The 15,825-nt window shown below is 43.6% G+C and overlaps 1 protein-coding gene across 1 annotated transcript in view; it reads left to right on the forward strand.

The window, feature by feature from the left end:
* LOC309621987 (uncharacterized protein) overlaps positions 1 to 15,825 on the forward strand; it is a gene marked incomplete at both ends in the record, with an annotated part of 53,572 nt that overhangs the window by 17,148 nt on the left and 20,599 nt on the right. Inside the window, 3 exon segments of the mRNA XM_082409226.1 lie at positions 701 to 1,249; positions 1,255 to 1,420; positions 1,478 to 1,596. Coding sequence (XP_082265352.1) covers positions 701 to 1,249; positions 1,255 to 1,420; positions 1,478 to 1,596 — 834 coding nt within the window.

Raw genomic sequence — 15,825 nt, forward strand, 5'->3', positions numbered from 1 at the left:
AATTCAAACATCTGAAAGACTGAAGTCAATAACTGACTGTATTTATTGAAGAATCAAAGACCTGTCAGGCTCACAGCAAAAATCCAGGGAGGCCACAAATTAGGAAAAATCATAGGTAGGATGAGACAACTAAAGCTCCAACCCAGTTCTGACCTAGTAAAATTCCTGAAATGACTGAAATGATCAGCCACTCTGATTAACAGAGAAAAGGGTAAATCTTCTCTGGTGCAAAGTAATAGCATCTTCAGTCTCTATGAATTTTTTATTCACCACGTCCAGCACACAATCAAAAATTATGAAATTCCTGAAGCAGGAAAAAGTGACTAAAACTTAAGACAAAAAAAAAAACAAAAAAAAAAAACCAAGAAAAATTGATTTAGAGGGAATTCAGATTCTGGAGTTAGCACAGAACTTTAAAATGACTATATTGAGAGTAAAAGATGGGGATTAATAGATTAAAATATGGAGAATCTCAACAGAAAATTGGAATCAATTTTAAAAAATCAAATACAGATAAATGAAAAATAAGAAAACTGATCCCCAGCAGACCTTAGGGAATACTAGAAGAAATTTTTTTGGGCTGAAGTAAAATGGCCCAACATAGAACAGAGCTGGGCTCTCGGTCCCATATTGAACTCGAGTTGGAAGAGGCGAGTCCGGTCTCAAAACGGAGGTAAAACCGCCGCCCGGTCGCCCCCAGCCCGACTCCGGCCGCCGCCGCCGCCGGGGGGAGGAGGGCCATGATCCAAAGGAACCAGAACAGTTGAGAAAACTGTTTATTGGTGGTCTGAGCTTTGAAACTACAGACGATAGCTTAAGAGAACATTTTGAGAAATGGGGCACACTTACAGATTGTGTGGTGATGAGAGACCCCCAGACAAACCGTTCCAGGGGCTTTGGTTTTGTGACTTACTCTTGGGTTGAAGAGGTGGATGCAGCAATGTGTGCTCGACCACACAAGGTTGATGGGCGTGTAGTGGAACCAAAGAGAGCTGTTTCTAGAGAGGATTCTGTAAAGCCTGGTGCCCGTCTAACAGTGAAGAAAATTTTTGTTGGTGGTATTAAAGAAGATACAGAAGAATGTAATTCGAGAGACTACTTTGAAAAGTATGGCAAGATTGAAACCATAGGAGTTATGGAAGACAGGCAGAGTGGAAAAAAGAGAGGATTTGCTTTTGTAACTTTTGATGATCATGATACAGTTGATAAAATTGTTGTTCAGAAATACCACACTATTAATGGGCATAATTGTAAGTGAAAAAGGCCCTTTCTAAACAAGAAATGCAATCTGCTGGATCACAGAGAGGTCGTGGAGGTGGATCTGGCAACTTTATGGGTCGTGGAGGAAACTTTGGAGGTGGTGGAGGTAACTTTGGCCGTGGTGGAAACTTTGGTGGAAGAGGAGGCTATGGTGGTGGAGGTGGTGGCAGCAGAGGTAGTTATGGAGGAGGTGATGGTGGATAAAACGGATTTGGAGGCGACGGTGGTAACGATGGTGGTGGTCCTGGTTACAGTAGTAGAGGAGGCTATGGTGGTGGTGGACCAGGATATGGAAACCAAGATGGTGGATATGGTGGCGGTGGTGGAGGATATGATGCTTACAATGAAGGAGGAAATTTTGGAGGTAACTATGGTGGTGGTGGTGGGAGCTATAATGATTTTGGAAATTATAGTGGACAACAGCAATCAAATTATGGACCCATGAAGGGGGGCAGTTTTGGTGGAAGAAGCTCGGGAAGTCCCTATGGTGGTGGTTATGGATCTGGTGGTGGAAGTGGTGGATATGGTAGCAGAAGGTTCTCAAAACTCAGAAGAAAAGGGCTACAGTTCTTAGCAGGAGAGAGAGCGAGGAGTTGTCAGGAAAGCTGCAGGTTACTTTGAGACAGTCGTCCCAAATGCATTAGAGGAACTGTAAAAACCTGCCGCAGAAGGAACGATGATCCATAGTCAGAAAAGTTACTGCAGCTTAAACAGGAAACCCTTCTTGTTCAGGACTGTCCTAGCCACAGTTTGCAAAAAGTGCAGCTATTGATTCATGCAACGGAGGGTCAATTAGATGTACATTCCTGAGGTCTTTTATCTGTTGTAGCTTTGTCTTTTTCTTTTCATTACATCAGGTATATTGCCCTGTAAATTGTGGTAGTGGTACCAGGAATAAAAAATTAAGGAATTTTAAACTTTTCAATATTTGTGTAGTTCAGTTTTTCTACATTTTAGTACAGAAACTTTAACAAAATGCAGTTTTGAAGGTGTTTCCTTGTGAGTTAACAAGTAAAGAAGATCATTGTTCATTAATATTTTGTATGAATTTTGCTAAAGTTAACTGTAAAGAAACACCTGCTGACTTGCAGTTTAAGGGGATCTATTCTCCCCATTTCCAAACCATGAAATGAATGGGCTCTGACATGTGGAGAGAATAGATATTTGTATGTTTGCAATGTGTGTTTTAGATAATAGAATTGGGTATTTAAATTAGCATATTTGTGAATTTAATAGCTTTAAGATTTACTTCAAATGAAAAATCTCAGAATTCAAAAAAAAAAAAACAAAAGAACAGAGCTGGGAGCGCGATTGGCGCTGCCTGCGGGGGAGGAGCGCCGCCGCCGCCGCGAGCTGGGAGCTCGATTGGCGCTCCCTGCGGGGGAGGAGCGCCGCCGCCGCCGCCGCCGCGAGCTGGGAGCTCGACTGGCGCTCCCTGCGGGGGAGGAGCGCCGCCGTCGCCGCCGCGAGCCGGGAGCTCGATTGTCGCTGCCTGCGGGGGAGGAGCGCCGCCGCCGCGAGCTGGGAGCTCGCTTGGCACTGCCTGCGGGGGAGGAGCGCCGCCGCCGCCGCCGCCGCCGCGAGCTGGATTGGCGCTGCCTGCGGGGGAGGAGCGCCGCCGCGGCCGCCGCCGCGAGCTGGGAGCTCGTTTGGCGCTGCCTGCGGGGGAGGAGCGCCGCCGCCGCCGCCGCCGCGAGCTGGGAGCTCCATTGGCGCTGCCTGCGTGGGAGGAGCGCCGCCGCCGCCGCCGCCCCCGCCGTCGCAGTCGTCGTGAGTGAAGAAGCGCCTCGGTGACGCCTGGTGAGGGCCCTCGCCGACGCCTGGGCTTACCTGCCGCCCGGCCAGCTCCGCTCGTTTCCCGTCCCCCGCGGCCCGGCGCGGGGCAGGCCTGCCAGGGCCATGGAGGACGAGGTGGTCCGCATTGCCAAGAAGATGGACAAGATGGTGCAGAAGAAAAACGCGGTGAGCGCGGCGGGCGGCGCGGGCCGGAGGGAGGCCGGGCGGCGGGCGGGGGCCAGTCGGCCTGAGGGGGCTCCCGGCCCGCGGTGAGCGCGGCGGGTGCTGCGAGACGGCGGCGAGGCCCGCGCTCTGGGGAGGGGTTCCTGGGGAGGGGGGAGCTTCGTGTCCCGCGGCCGCGTCCCGGGCAGGGGTTCTGGGGGGCGTCCTGTCCCGCAGCTGCGTCCCGGGCAGGGGTCTGGGGGGCGTCCTGTCCCGCAGCTGCGTCCCGGGCAGGGGTTCTGGGGGGCGTCCTGTCCCGCGGCCGCGTCCCGGGGAGGGGGTCCTGGGGGGGTCCCGGGGAGGGCGTCCGGTCCCGCGGCCACCGGCGCTGGGATCCGCCCTGGGCGCCCGAGGCCCCTCGTGATTAGCGCAGCCCGGTAAACTCTATGGAGGCATCCTCCTCATTATTTTAAACGTGACGGTGGTAAAGCCTCGCTGGTTTAGCTGAAGAGTGCAGAGAGCCCTCCCTGTTTGAAAGAATTGGTTCTCTTTCCCGGGCTCATTGGCCAGCAGCGAGAAAACAACATCAAACAGAGGTTTGTGATCAGTTTTAGACATGAAACTGTTCAAGCAAAACGTGAATTTCCTGGATCTTATTTTTGAGGAAGGCTGAACATTCCCTTGATTGTCTCAACTCCCCTGCATGTTTGCTTAGCAATTAAAAAAGGTGAACTACGCCAGTGTACTTGGCAAGTTGCTAAACTTTTTGGAAAAAGTGGATCTTGTTAGGCCGCGGAGTGCGGGGAGCTGTGTTTAAGGCATTGCCGCCGACGAGGCTGTGCTGCCGGCTGGATTTGGACACATGTCGTTGCTGGTCCTCTCAGTGGTTTACAGTTGCTACCGGTGGCGTTTTCTGTCACTGATAACGTGTGCACGTGAACGTGGTCTCTTGCGGTTTGTATGAGGTGCTCCAGTTTCTGCATTTCTTTCCACCTGTGTGGGCCACTCTCAGTCCCTTGCTTCCGAGTCGTCTGTATTTTCAGCTAAACTTCTGAAATTCTAAGTCCAACGAATGTGAAGGAGAGAAGGGCTGCTCTGATTTGCACAGCACTTTGGAGTTACAAAGCGTTTGTGCAGAATTCTTTGGGGACTCACGACAGCTGTGTTGCATTCATTTTACAGAATAAGAAACTGAGTCAGACCAAGCAGTTCACCTCCTTAAATGAAGTGTGCGTTGTGGATTAAGCCAGGACCCGAGTTTTCTGCTGGGCAGCATGCAGAAGTAGTGTTAAACACCGAATTCTTAAGACTTCAGACTTGGTGTGCGCCTCTTTTCCTTTAACAGGTGCATTGCCCGGCGTGTAATTTCATACCCTGTTCATCTGTCTTTGCAATTTTGGCTTTTTAAAGGATTTCCTGTTTGTTTTCTGTTGCAGACGTTGCCGGTGCCATTTATTGTTTCTGTTGATACAGGCCTTTCATTCCTCACTGCAAGTGATGAGTTCTGTATATTTGATTGGCTGAACGTTTCTGTTATTCTGTTTAAACTGGCAAGTTTTTTTTCTTTGCCTAGAGAACCCTAGACTCCCCTAGTAGAAGCTGGCTCCTAGGGAAAAAGGCCGTTTCTTGGGTAATTTTTTTCTCGAACTCAGGCTATAAAATGTGTACCTTTTAATCATCTAGTGCACTAGGTGTTTTTGTTTGTTTCCTTTCCTTGAAATAGACGTTTCCTAGAAATGAGGAATTCCTTAGTGAGCAAGTATGGAGAAGACCAGTTTGTATTTATCTGCAGTTCTCAAATTATAAACATATAATGCGTCAGCAGGAGAATGAGGATAAGCTCCACAGATGATCCTCAAGTCTCACTTTTCTTTTCAAATCTTATATTTCTAGTAGTACAGAACTTTACCAATATAAAAACTTGCCCCCCCCGCCCCCCAAAAAAAAGAACACAACTGCAGGAAAGAACAAAGAGCACTTAAAGTGTGTGTGTGTCTAATATATACATGTACATATACCCAGGTACATACACCTTTATATTTATATGTTATTTTGTAAATAAGTGACAATAATAATGTCTTGTGGAGATGTAGAACAGAAGTATACAACGAAAGCACAAACAGCAGGAGGGGCAAATGGAGTTAAACTGTTCAACCTCCATGGGATGGTTCCATGGAGGAGGCAGAGAGGGGGATGGGATCCTCGAAGAGCTGCTGAAGACCTTGCATTTTTTGCAGATCTCTTTAGAATGCTACTTGCATATTGTGCTCTCACTGAATGCACCTGGCTGAGCTATGGCACATTAGCACGGTAAACATTTGTCAGATTTGCCCTAGTCAGAAAATTTTCTATACCTGCCATCCTGCTTGGCACTTAAAAAAAAATTTTTTTTTTTTAAGCTCTCTATGATATAGGGATGATGGGTGAAGAAGGTAGGCTGCAGGGTAATATGTAGTATGTATGATCCCATTTTGATACAGTAAACAGAAAGTATTAAATGCATGCCTGTTTGTATGAGCAGTGAGTTTGCATGGTTATCTCAAGAGGGAGGGAATGGGACGGGTAGAGAAAGAGACTGACCACAGACTATTGTTTTACTTGTTACAAGAGGCATGTGTTGCCTTCATTTCTGATTAAACTTTTTGTGTACAGATTATTGTAGGTTTACATGCAGTTGTAAGAAATAATAGTGCGATAGCTCCTGTGTGTCCTTTACCCAGTTTTCCCCAATGGTAACATCTTACAGAATCATAGTATACTGTCACAACCTGGGTATTGCCATTGACACAGTCAAGATAGAGAACATTTCCATCCCACAGGATCTCTCCTGATGCCATTTTATAGCCACTGCTGCTCCCCCACTCCCCACCAAATCATAGTGATCTGATAGTGCAGTGGATAAAGTTGCAATTAAAGTTTTTGTGCAGATGATCAAGGGAAAATACCCCCTGGGGAAGATGGCCCATCTCCCACTCCCCCGGCCCTATCTGTCCCTGGCAACCTGTCATTTCAAGAATGTTATGTGGGACTTCCCTGGTGGCGCAGCGGTTAAGAATCTGCCTGCCATTGCAGGGGACATGGGTTTGATCCCTTGTCCGGGAAGATCCCACATGCCGCGGAGCAGCTAAGCCCATGCGCCACAACGACTGAGCCTGCGCTTTAGAGCCCGGGAGCCACAACTACTGAGCCCACGTGCCACAACTACTGAAGCCCGCGTGCCTAGAGCCCGTGCTCTGCAACAAGAGAAGCCACCGCAGCGAGAAGCCCGCACACTGCAACAAAGAGTAGCCCCCGCTCGCCGCAACTAGAGAAAGCCCACACGCAGCAACGAAGACCCAACGCAGCCAAAAATAAAATAAATTAACTAATTAATTAAAAAAAAAGAATGTTATGTGAATAAAATCATATAGTGTGTAACCTTTTTTTTTTTTTAAGTAAAAAAAATTTTTTTTTGGCTGCGCTGCCGGTTGTGCGATCTTAGTTCCCCGACCAAGGATTGAACCCAGCCCAGGTAGTGAAAGTGCTGAGTGCTAAACACTGGACCGCCAGGGAATTCCCAGTATGCAACCTTTTGGATTGGCCTTTTTCAATCAGTGTAATTCCCTGGAGAGTCATCCAAATTGCATGAATCAACAGTGCTCCTCTTTTTTAAAAAAAATATTTATTTATTTATTTATTTGGCTGTGCGGGTCTTTAGTTGCAGCATGCGGGATCTAGTTCCCTGACCAGGGATGGAACCTGGGCCCCCTGCATTGAGAGTGCAGAGTCTTAACCGCTGGAACACCAGAGAGGTCCCAGTGCCGCTTTCTTTTTAATTGCTGAGTAGTATTCCATGGTTTGGCTGTACTTCAGTTTGTTTAATCACTTGCCCATTGAAGAACATCTGAGTTTTTTTCCCATTTCCTGACTATTACTGATAGAGATGCTGTGGACATTTGTGTACCTTTTTTTGTGCGAACATGCGTTCTCTGGGATAAATGCCGTAGGGTATGTGTTGCTTTTTTTGTTTTTTTTCCGGCTACGCTGTGCCACATGTGGGATCTTGGTTCCCCAATCAGGGATCGAGCCCGTGCCCCCTGCATTGGGAGCTTGGAGTCTTAACCACTGGACTGCCAGGGAAATTCCTGTATTGCTCCCCCCGCCCCACTTGATTGATTGATTGGTTGATTGGCTGTATTGGGTCTTAGTTGCGGCACGCGGGACCTTCGTTAAGGCATGTGGGATCTTTATTGTCGTTGCGGCGCACGGGCTCTTCGTTGCAGCATGAGAGCTTCTCTCTAGTTGTGGCGTGCGGGTTTTCTCTCTCTAGTTGTGGCACGTGGGCTCTGTAGTTGTGGCGTGCAGGCTCCAGAGCGCGTGGGCTCTGTAGTTTGCTGCACGTGGGCTACCTCATTGAGGTGTGCGAGCTCAGTAGTTTGGTGCGAGGGCTTAGTTGCCCCGCGGCATGTGGGATCTTAGTTCCCCGACCGGGAATCGAACCCGCGTCCCCTGCATTGCAGGACGGATTCTTTACCACTGAACCACCAGGGAAGTCCCTGTATTGCTTTTTTAAATTCAAAAAAAAAAAAAAGGAAAAGCAATTAGAGGTGAAACAACTAATTATATGATGGCCTTTCAAAGTACATATTCAAACCCTACATTCTTGGTGTACATAAGTTATTTATGTTGATTTGTGGTGTTTAGCTCTAGCAACAAGGCAATAATAATAACGCTGTAGTTTTCCTTGTTTCTTTCAACTGATGATCTGTGTATTTATTACAAATATTAATTAACACTCACAAGCTACCAGGAGGCAAGTAATGGTTAGCGCTGGTGTGGTTAACTCCTTTATAGATAGGGAGGTTGAGGCATGGGTATTGTGGAATTTGCCATGTTGAGGCATGGGTATTGTGGAATTTGCCTAAGGTTATATAGCACTGTGTTCTGACTCAGATTCATTCAGATTTATTCCTTCCCTTTCTGTCTCCTGAATTAACGCTTTGTAATTTTGACCTAGGTGTGAGGACACGAAAAGGGTTTTTTTCTGTATCTGAGGTTTAGTGCTTGTTTTATAGAAGCAATATAGTATAGTGGTTAGAGTAGGCACTTTAGCATCTGAGTTTTGTTTTTTTCTTAAGTCTTTAATGAATTTGTTACAATATTGCTTCTGTTTTATGTTTTGCACATGCCGGAAAGGTAATAGGCCTTGGCCCCTGGGCCTGGGCTTCGTCTCTTGTGCTGTCTCCTGTCCCTGTTGCCCCCGCGCGCTGGCCCGTCCGCGCTGTGCCAGGGGGTATTGGTCGTCTCGCGGCTCAGTTCACAGTAGCTGAAAGGGACTGTGTGTGATGGTCTCATTTCTGCCCATCGTTTTCAAAGGGAGGCTCTGGCCATTGCTCCTCGGGTAAAATGCAGAGGGAGTGCTTTTTAAGATGGGACTGTCAGTGTTGGGGACACTCCTTAATTACCAAAACGGAATCCCCTTCAGTTCCTCCAGCTGTGTTGTTTTGGCACAGAAGATGTGAGTAATAGGAACTGGAGCTAAGTTGGAGTGAAAAAACGCACCGGTCCCGCCGAATTTTCCATCGAAACAGTTGATTTGTGTTGTCTGTAGGAATTCTAAAGGGCGTACCGTTGCTTCCTAACCGGAGTCATTTGAGAGATCTACCTCTGTACGTTCAAATGATTAATTTTGAGACTTTGCTCATGTGTGCAGTAAACCCTTTAATTCCCTAAGACCTTCCTTTCCTCCATCTCCTACCCCATTAAGCCCGCTTCAGTTCATCTCCTGAATTTCTTTGGAATCTGTCAGCTCTCCCTCAACACCCTAATACTGAACTTGCCTGTGTGTTGCGATTAGGTCCTAACTAGTGTCCATATATCTTGTTTCCTTCCAATCCATTCTTCACACAAAAAACCTTCAAGGCAAGTTGGAACATTGCTCATAAACATCGCTCACAAACATTGTTTTGAGAATAGAAAACACAGTGTTTGTTGGCCTTTAAGACTCTGCGTGGTCTAGAATCCTCTCTGCTTCTCTAGCCCCATCTTGTGCCACTTGTGCCCTCACTTTCTATGCTTCAGATACACTGAATTAACCTTAGTTCTCACTCATCTGACAGAAGTCAGTTCAGATATTATTTTTCACTGTGATCCCTAGCATTAAGCAAGTTGATTATCACGTTTTGTATGAGGACTAAAACTAAACTGGGAAGTGGAAGAATTGAGTTTAAACTGTTTCAGTCAACACGCATGTATTAATGATACCTACATATTGAACACCGGGCTAGGTTTCATGAGGGATACAGAAGTTCTGGCCATCTCTGGTTTTGGATATCCCTTATTTGTTGAGACCTTTGCGTTGTTTGGTTGCCTTTTGTCTGTTTTCAAGATGGGAAAACAGGAACGAGGGAAGTATAGGTTATTACTAGGTGGGGTTGAACAAGTGGAGCAGCAAACTGCAAGGCAGAAAGAAGAGGGACGTACTATAGAGGGATATGATTTCCATTCTCAAGGCGCCTGCATCCTGTGCAGGGAGACAGCCTAACATAAAATGTGCCTAACAAAAAATATATTGACTTCTTACTAAAAATCTGCAGTTCATATAACCAAGGGGTTTATAACTTCTCCTTTAAAAGTGATATTCCTGGGACTTCCCTGGTGGTCCAGTGGTGAAGACTCTGCGCTTCCAATGCAGCAGGCGTGGGTTCAATTCCTGGTTGGGGAGCTAAGATCCCACATGCTGCGCAGCCAAAGAAATTTTTTTCAAAAGTTATACTCCTGTATTATTGAATTTAGTGGTTTAGATTTTGTTTTAATGTTAAGAAGATTTCAGTTTATTTACCAGGAACAAACAAAACATAATGTAAAAATAGTTTCCCAGAAACGATTTCCATCATTCTCTTCTTCCCTTTCTCCCGCAGACTGGTGTTTCATCTTTACAAGCTCTCTGTCTTTCCATAGGAAAGCTGTCTGGCTTGGAGGTTGCAATCCCAGGGAATTTTTCATCAGCGGGGAAGTCTCCATCACTACAGAGGGATCAAGGGAGAAGTCAGTCCCTGGTAAGTGAGATGCTCCCCCTAAACACCAACACAGCAGTCGTGTACCTTTTAAGGGGTTCAAGGGCAAGATGGGCTAGGCATTTCTACTAACTCTTCTTAAGGACCATGGACAGTGCCGTAAGCTACGAGGTAAGCGGTGACTGTTGTAATTCTTACTGGTGATCATTTCCTGTCACTGATTCTCGGCTTTCTTTGTATTTCATAGGACTGTTGTCAGTCCAATAGAAAATGAGTCTTATTTTTAAAAAACTGAAATGTTTTACAAAGCCTAGCATTCTCATATAGAGTCCTTTCAATTCTCCCCACTTTCCCAAGAGGCTATGAACGCTTCACACCATGAACTAGGAGAGGGGGTAGAGCCCTTTCTGATGAAATACATCAACAAAGACAGAGTCTTAGCCTGCTTGCTCTCTGGACAGGATCTCGGACTACAAGGTCTTCAATCCTGGTATAAATGAAGGAAGTGAGGACAGTTCAACTGGCACTCTCATAACAAGAGTTGTGAAACACCTTCCAAAGAGACTATAGCAGTAGATGAGGGAAGGGAGTGCTACAGTGTGGTAGTACAGGGGGAATGATCGGCTACAGCAGTGAAAAATGTGGTACCTATTGGTGTGCTCTCGGGGTTCTTGTACATGTAGCATAGATGACCTTTACAGTGGCCCTCTCACCTTCCCACCTGCATTAGGTGTTCTTTTTTTTTTAAATTTATGTTTATTTATTTATTTATTGTTTGAACTTATTTATTCTATGTGTTTATTTTTTTGGCTGCACTGGGTCTTCATTGCTGTGCACGGGCTTTCTCTAGTTGGCGGCTAGCGGGGGCTACTCTTGGTTGCGGTGTGCGGGCGTCTCATCGCGGTGGCGTCTATTGTTGCGGAGCATGCGCTCTAGGCGCGTGGGCTTCGGTAGTTGCGGCTCACGGGCTCTAGAATGCAGGCTCAGTAGTTGTGGCACATGGGCTTAGTTGCTCCACGGCATGTGGGATCTTCGCAGACCAGGGCTCGAACCCGTGTCCCCCGCATTGCATTGGCAGGTGGATTCTTAACCACTGCGCCACCAGGGAAGCCCTATTCTGTATACTTTTAAAATATTTTTTAAAATTTTACTTCTGAATCCACAGAGTTAAAAATCTTTTATTATTAAACCAAATAATATTTCTCTTTTAAAGGAGTCCTTTCTACCAAGTACCTGTATGTAAAGGTAAGACCGTGAACTGTGGGCTCTATGTAGACCGATCCATTTGATGTCAGAAGAGGTATAAAATACACTTTCACAGTTGGATTTCCTCTCCTGTGCTCTGCCACCAACATGAAAACAGCATACCCAGAGTAGCCTGGGTTTCAGTACAAGGCATGTGGAACAGACCCAAACCGTTTTTGCATCCTGATGCCAAACTCCAACTGACTCATAAGCCCATGAGTGAGGAAAGCAAATGTCTGTTGTTACGAAGCACTGAGATTTTCGAGGTTCTTATACAGTATCACGGTGGCAATAGGTAACTGACACATTAAAGGTGTTCTGTGTGATATTGATTAGACTATACATTTGGGGGGCATAATTTTATATCACAATAAAAATGTATAAGATATATAACCATCTCGGGTTTCCCTGATAGCGCAGTGGTTAAGAATCCGCCTGCCAATGCAGGGGACACGGGTGCCAGCCCTGGTCCGGGAAGATCCCCCATGCCGCGGAGCAACTAAGCCCATGTGCCACAACTACTGAGCCTGCGCTCTAGAGCCCGCGAGCCACAACTACTGAGCCCATGCACCGAAGCCCACGCGCCTAGAGCCCGTGCTCCACCACAAGAGAAGCCACCGCAATGAGAAGCCCGTGCACCGCAACGAAGAGTAGCCCCCGCTCGCCGCAACTAGAGAAAGGCTGCACGCAGCGATGAAGACCCAACACAGCCAAAAATAAAATAAATAAAAGTAAAAAAAAAAAAAAGAAAAGAAATATAACCATTTCAACATATAAATGTATTTATTCAAATTAAATTCAGTGCAATTTACATGTGGAACTAAGCAATTTTCTTTATACATTTAGGCATATTCCATTTATACCTACAGACAGATAAACTTTTTGCACAAGTAGGAAAACTTAAAATATATTTTGAATAGATTTGTACAAACTGTTGAATACTTTAAAATTAGTAATTGAAAGTTCCCACCCTCATTTGGAGGTAGAATGGGAACTTAACTTTCCAGTTACTGGTCTGAAAAAGAAAATAACTTGCTATAATTTTGAATGTTATATAGTATAAGCACTATAAAAATATCACTGTCATGATAGCATAGGAACACTCTAAATGTAGACCTTATGGTAGAAATTGCTAGCTGTTCACCAAAACTCATTTCTTCTTCATCCTGGAAAGCACAGCTAAACTATTCCTAGTCAGTGGAAAGTGATGTGGGCCACACCTAGGCCTAGCCCATAAAAGCCTCCCAACATGTGCTCCTCCATGCTTTTCGTCCCTTCCAGTTGACTATGATGATGAATCCAAGGTTCCATGTTTTAAAGAAAGCAGAGTCACAGTCAACCTGGGTCCCTGCTCAACGTTTCTTGAGCAAGAAATAGACTGGTATTGTGTTTGCTATCTGTTCACTGTATCATGCAAAACAATAGTAAAAGAAACAATGCCAAATAGTTATCTACCTCCCTAAAATTGAACCTCTATAGTTTTTATGTTTTCATGAACTACTTGCATTCTTATGACAAGTATTATGAGTTGAAAATACGTCAGCCACAAGTAGCATGAGTTTCACATAGGTTGTTAACTTCACTAGAAATTGAAGTAAAAACATAATAAATTATATTCTCTTCATAGCTATGTAAATAAAAGATGTTTTAATCATGTACAACCTAATGCTTAAAATTAAAATTAGGTTTTCTAACTAGAAAGACCCAATCAAGAAATTTCTTAGTTAATGACACACAAAAGTTGGTAATGTGACCTAAAATTCTCTTACCATCTGTGCCATGAAGAACAGTAATCTGTTGGACTGAAGATGATGAAGCAAACTTGACAGGAACTTTGCCCAACTTCTGTGTACTGAGGTCTGGAATATCATGTCCACGATCTTCAGCATTAACAAAAATCTCAGATGAAAACATGGTTTTTCCTGGACTCTCTGTTGTTATCTGAGTGACTGCATCAGATGATAATTTTCCAGAGAAGGGAGAAAACGGGGTCTTAATCTCCTTTGGTGATCTGAACAAAAAAGAGAAAGCACACAGCAGGTCATATCCTTGGCTTATCAAATACTGTAATTTCTTTCCAAATGTGGCTTCAATATTTTTTGGAGACACATCCAACTCAAATGGTTAAGTTATTTCTGCAGTACCCTGTGCTTTTTTACATACTTATTACAGGGTGATCATGCATGAGTTTACTTTTACTTATTTTAAAATCTACTTTTATTTTGGATTTAGAATGCTATTATATAAGGAAAGGGTACTTTTCAGTTGAAGTGGAAAGATATCCATTAAAAAATAATTACTGGAAGTCCACTATAAATTAGGGGACTATGCTAAACGCATAGAGTGTACAAAAATAAAAAAGAAACAGAGCCTTTCCTCAAAAAGTTTATATGTCAGTGGGGGAACCAGAGGTTTTTAAGGTTGTAATTATGTATATAGATTATAAAGAATCCATATTAAAACATAATGGAGTAAATAAATGAGTGTATAAATAAATAAATAATAGGAGGGAGGGAGAAGACAAATCTTGCCAACAGAAGAATTCCATATGTAGGTAACCTCCCCCCCGCCCCCCCCCGGCATCCATCTCCTCCCCAAGGAGGTGGAGGTGAAGCTTAATCTTCCCCTTAAGTCCAGTCCTGGGCTGGCCTTAATGATTGAATTCCAGAGACAGTATAAAATGGGAGAAAAAGTAACTTTACAGTGGAGAAACCAAGCAAACACCATGTTATGCAAGTGATGATGTTTCACATCACCAGTGATGTCACGGAGACACTACATACTCTCTGTTATGATGTGATGAGACGGTTACTTCGCTTCTGCGGTATTCTTTGTCAAAACCTATAACTCCAGTCGAATCATGAGAAAAACATCAGCCAAACCCAGACTGAGAACAATTCTACAAAATATCAGACAAATATTCCTCAAGACTGTCAAAATCATGAAAAACAAGGAAGGAATGAGGAACTGTCATAGACCAGAGAAGACTAAGGAGACATGACAACTAACTAAGTGGAATGTGATATACTGGATTGGGTCCTAGAACAGAAAAAGGTCATTAACAGGAAAACTGGTGAAATCCAAAAAAAGTCTTAAGTTTAGTTAATAGTAATGTATAAATGTTGGCTTTTTAATTTTGAAAAATATACTATGGTAGTATAAGATGTTAGCAATAGGAAAAACTGGGAGAGAGGTAAAGGGAACTCTGTTTGTATCTTTTCTGCAGATTTGAAATTATTTGAAAATGAAAAAGGTCATTTTTAAAAAATGGAGTAATACTGTATTGTATTATATCACAGAAGAAGAAGACCTTTTAAAAGGTCTTTTAAATCTCTACCCTCTATATACTATTCACTAATTAAAAGGACAATTATGAGAAAAGAAAATAGGCCCATCTCCCTTATGTATACAGAAGCAAAAATCATACACAAAATGTTAGACAATCAAATGTAGAGTGTGTGAGTGAGTGAATGTGTGTGTGTGTGTGTGTGTGTGTGTGTGTGTGTGTGTGTGTGAATTCCTACCAAGTTGTTTTACTCCAGAAATGCAAGGTGAGTTAACATTCAAATATCAATAAATGTCATGCACCACATCCATAAAATAAAGGAGAAAATGTATATGATCATATCAGTATAGTCAGATAAAGCATTTGATAAAATTCAATAATTATGTATGATTAAAAACTCATAGCAAAGGGAAACTACAAAAAACTTTAGAGCCACCATCCTATTTATAGTGAAATGTGGAGAACGTCCACTGTAAGATTAGGAACAAAATAAGAATGCCAACTCTTACCTTTTCTATTCAACCTATTAGTAAAAGTATTAAATGGCATTAGCAGTAAGGCAGGAAAAAGAAATCAGAAATATAAGGCTAAGAAAGGAAGAAATCATACTGTCACTTTCCATAGTTGATATAATTAAGGATACAGAAAATCCAAAACCATCTACAGATAACTTATTAGAATATCAGTTAGTTTTTAGAAGAGTTGCCAGATAAGAGACCAAACATTAAAAAATTCCACTAACATTTTTCTGTGTCTGAAAAGTTATAAAATTAAAAACTAAAAAATATGCCATCTACATTATCATCAAAACATCATATACCTAATAATAAGTGTAATAAAAAATGTAAGAACCCTATTAGAATAGAAAACTATTGATATATCATAGAGAGAAATTAAAGGTGATCTAAATAGGATTTCTGCTTTGAGGCAGGATGTATAGGCATACCTCACTTTATTGCACTTCACTTTATTGTACCTTGCAGATAATGCTTTTTTTTTTTTTTTTTTTTTTTACAAATTGAAGGTTTGTGGCAACCCTGTGTCAAGCAGCTCTACTGGTGGTGCCATTTTTCCAACAGCATTTGCTCACTTCGTGTCTCT

This window comes from Balaenoptera borealis (assembly GCF_965194805.1).
Source record: "Balaenoptera borealis genome assembly, contig: HAP1_SCAFFOLD_1339, whole genome shotgun sequence".
Lineage (NCBI taxonomy): Eukaryota > Metazoa > Chordata > Mammalia > Artiodactyla > Balaenopteridae > Balaenoptera > Balaenoptera borealis.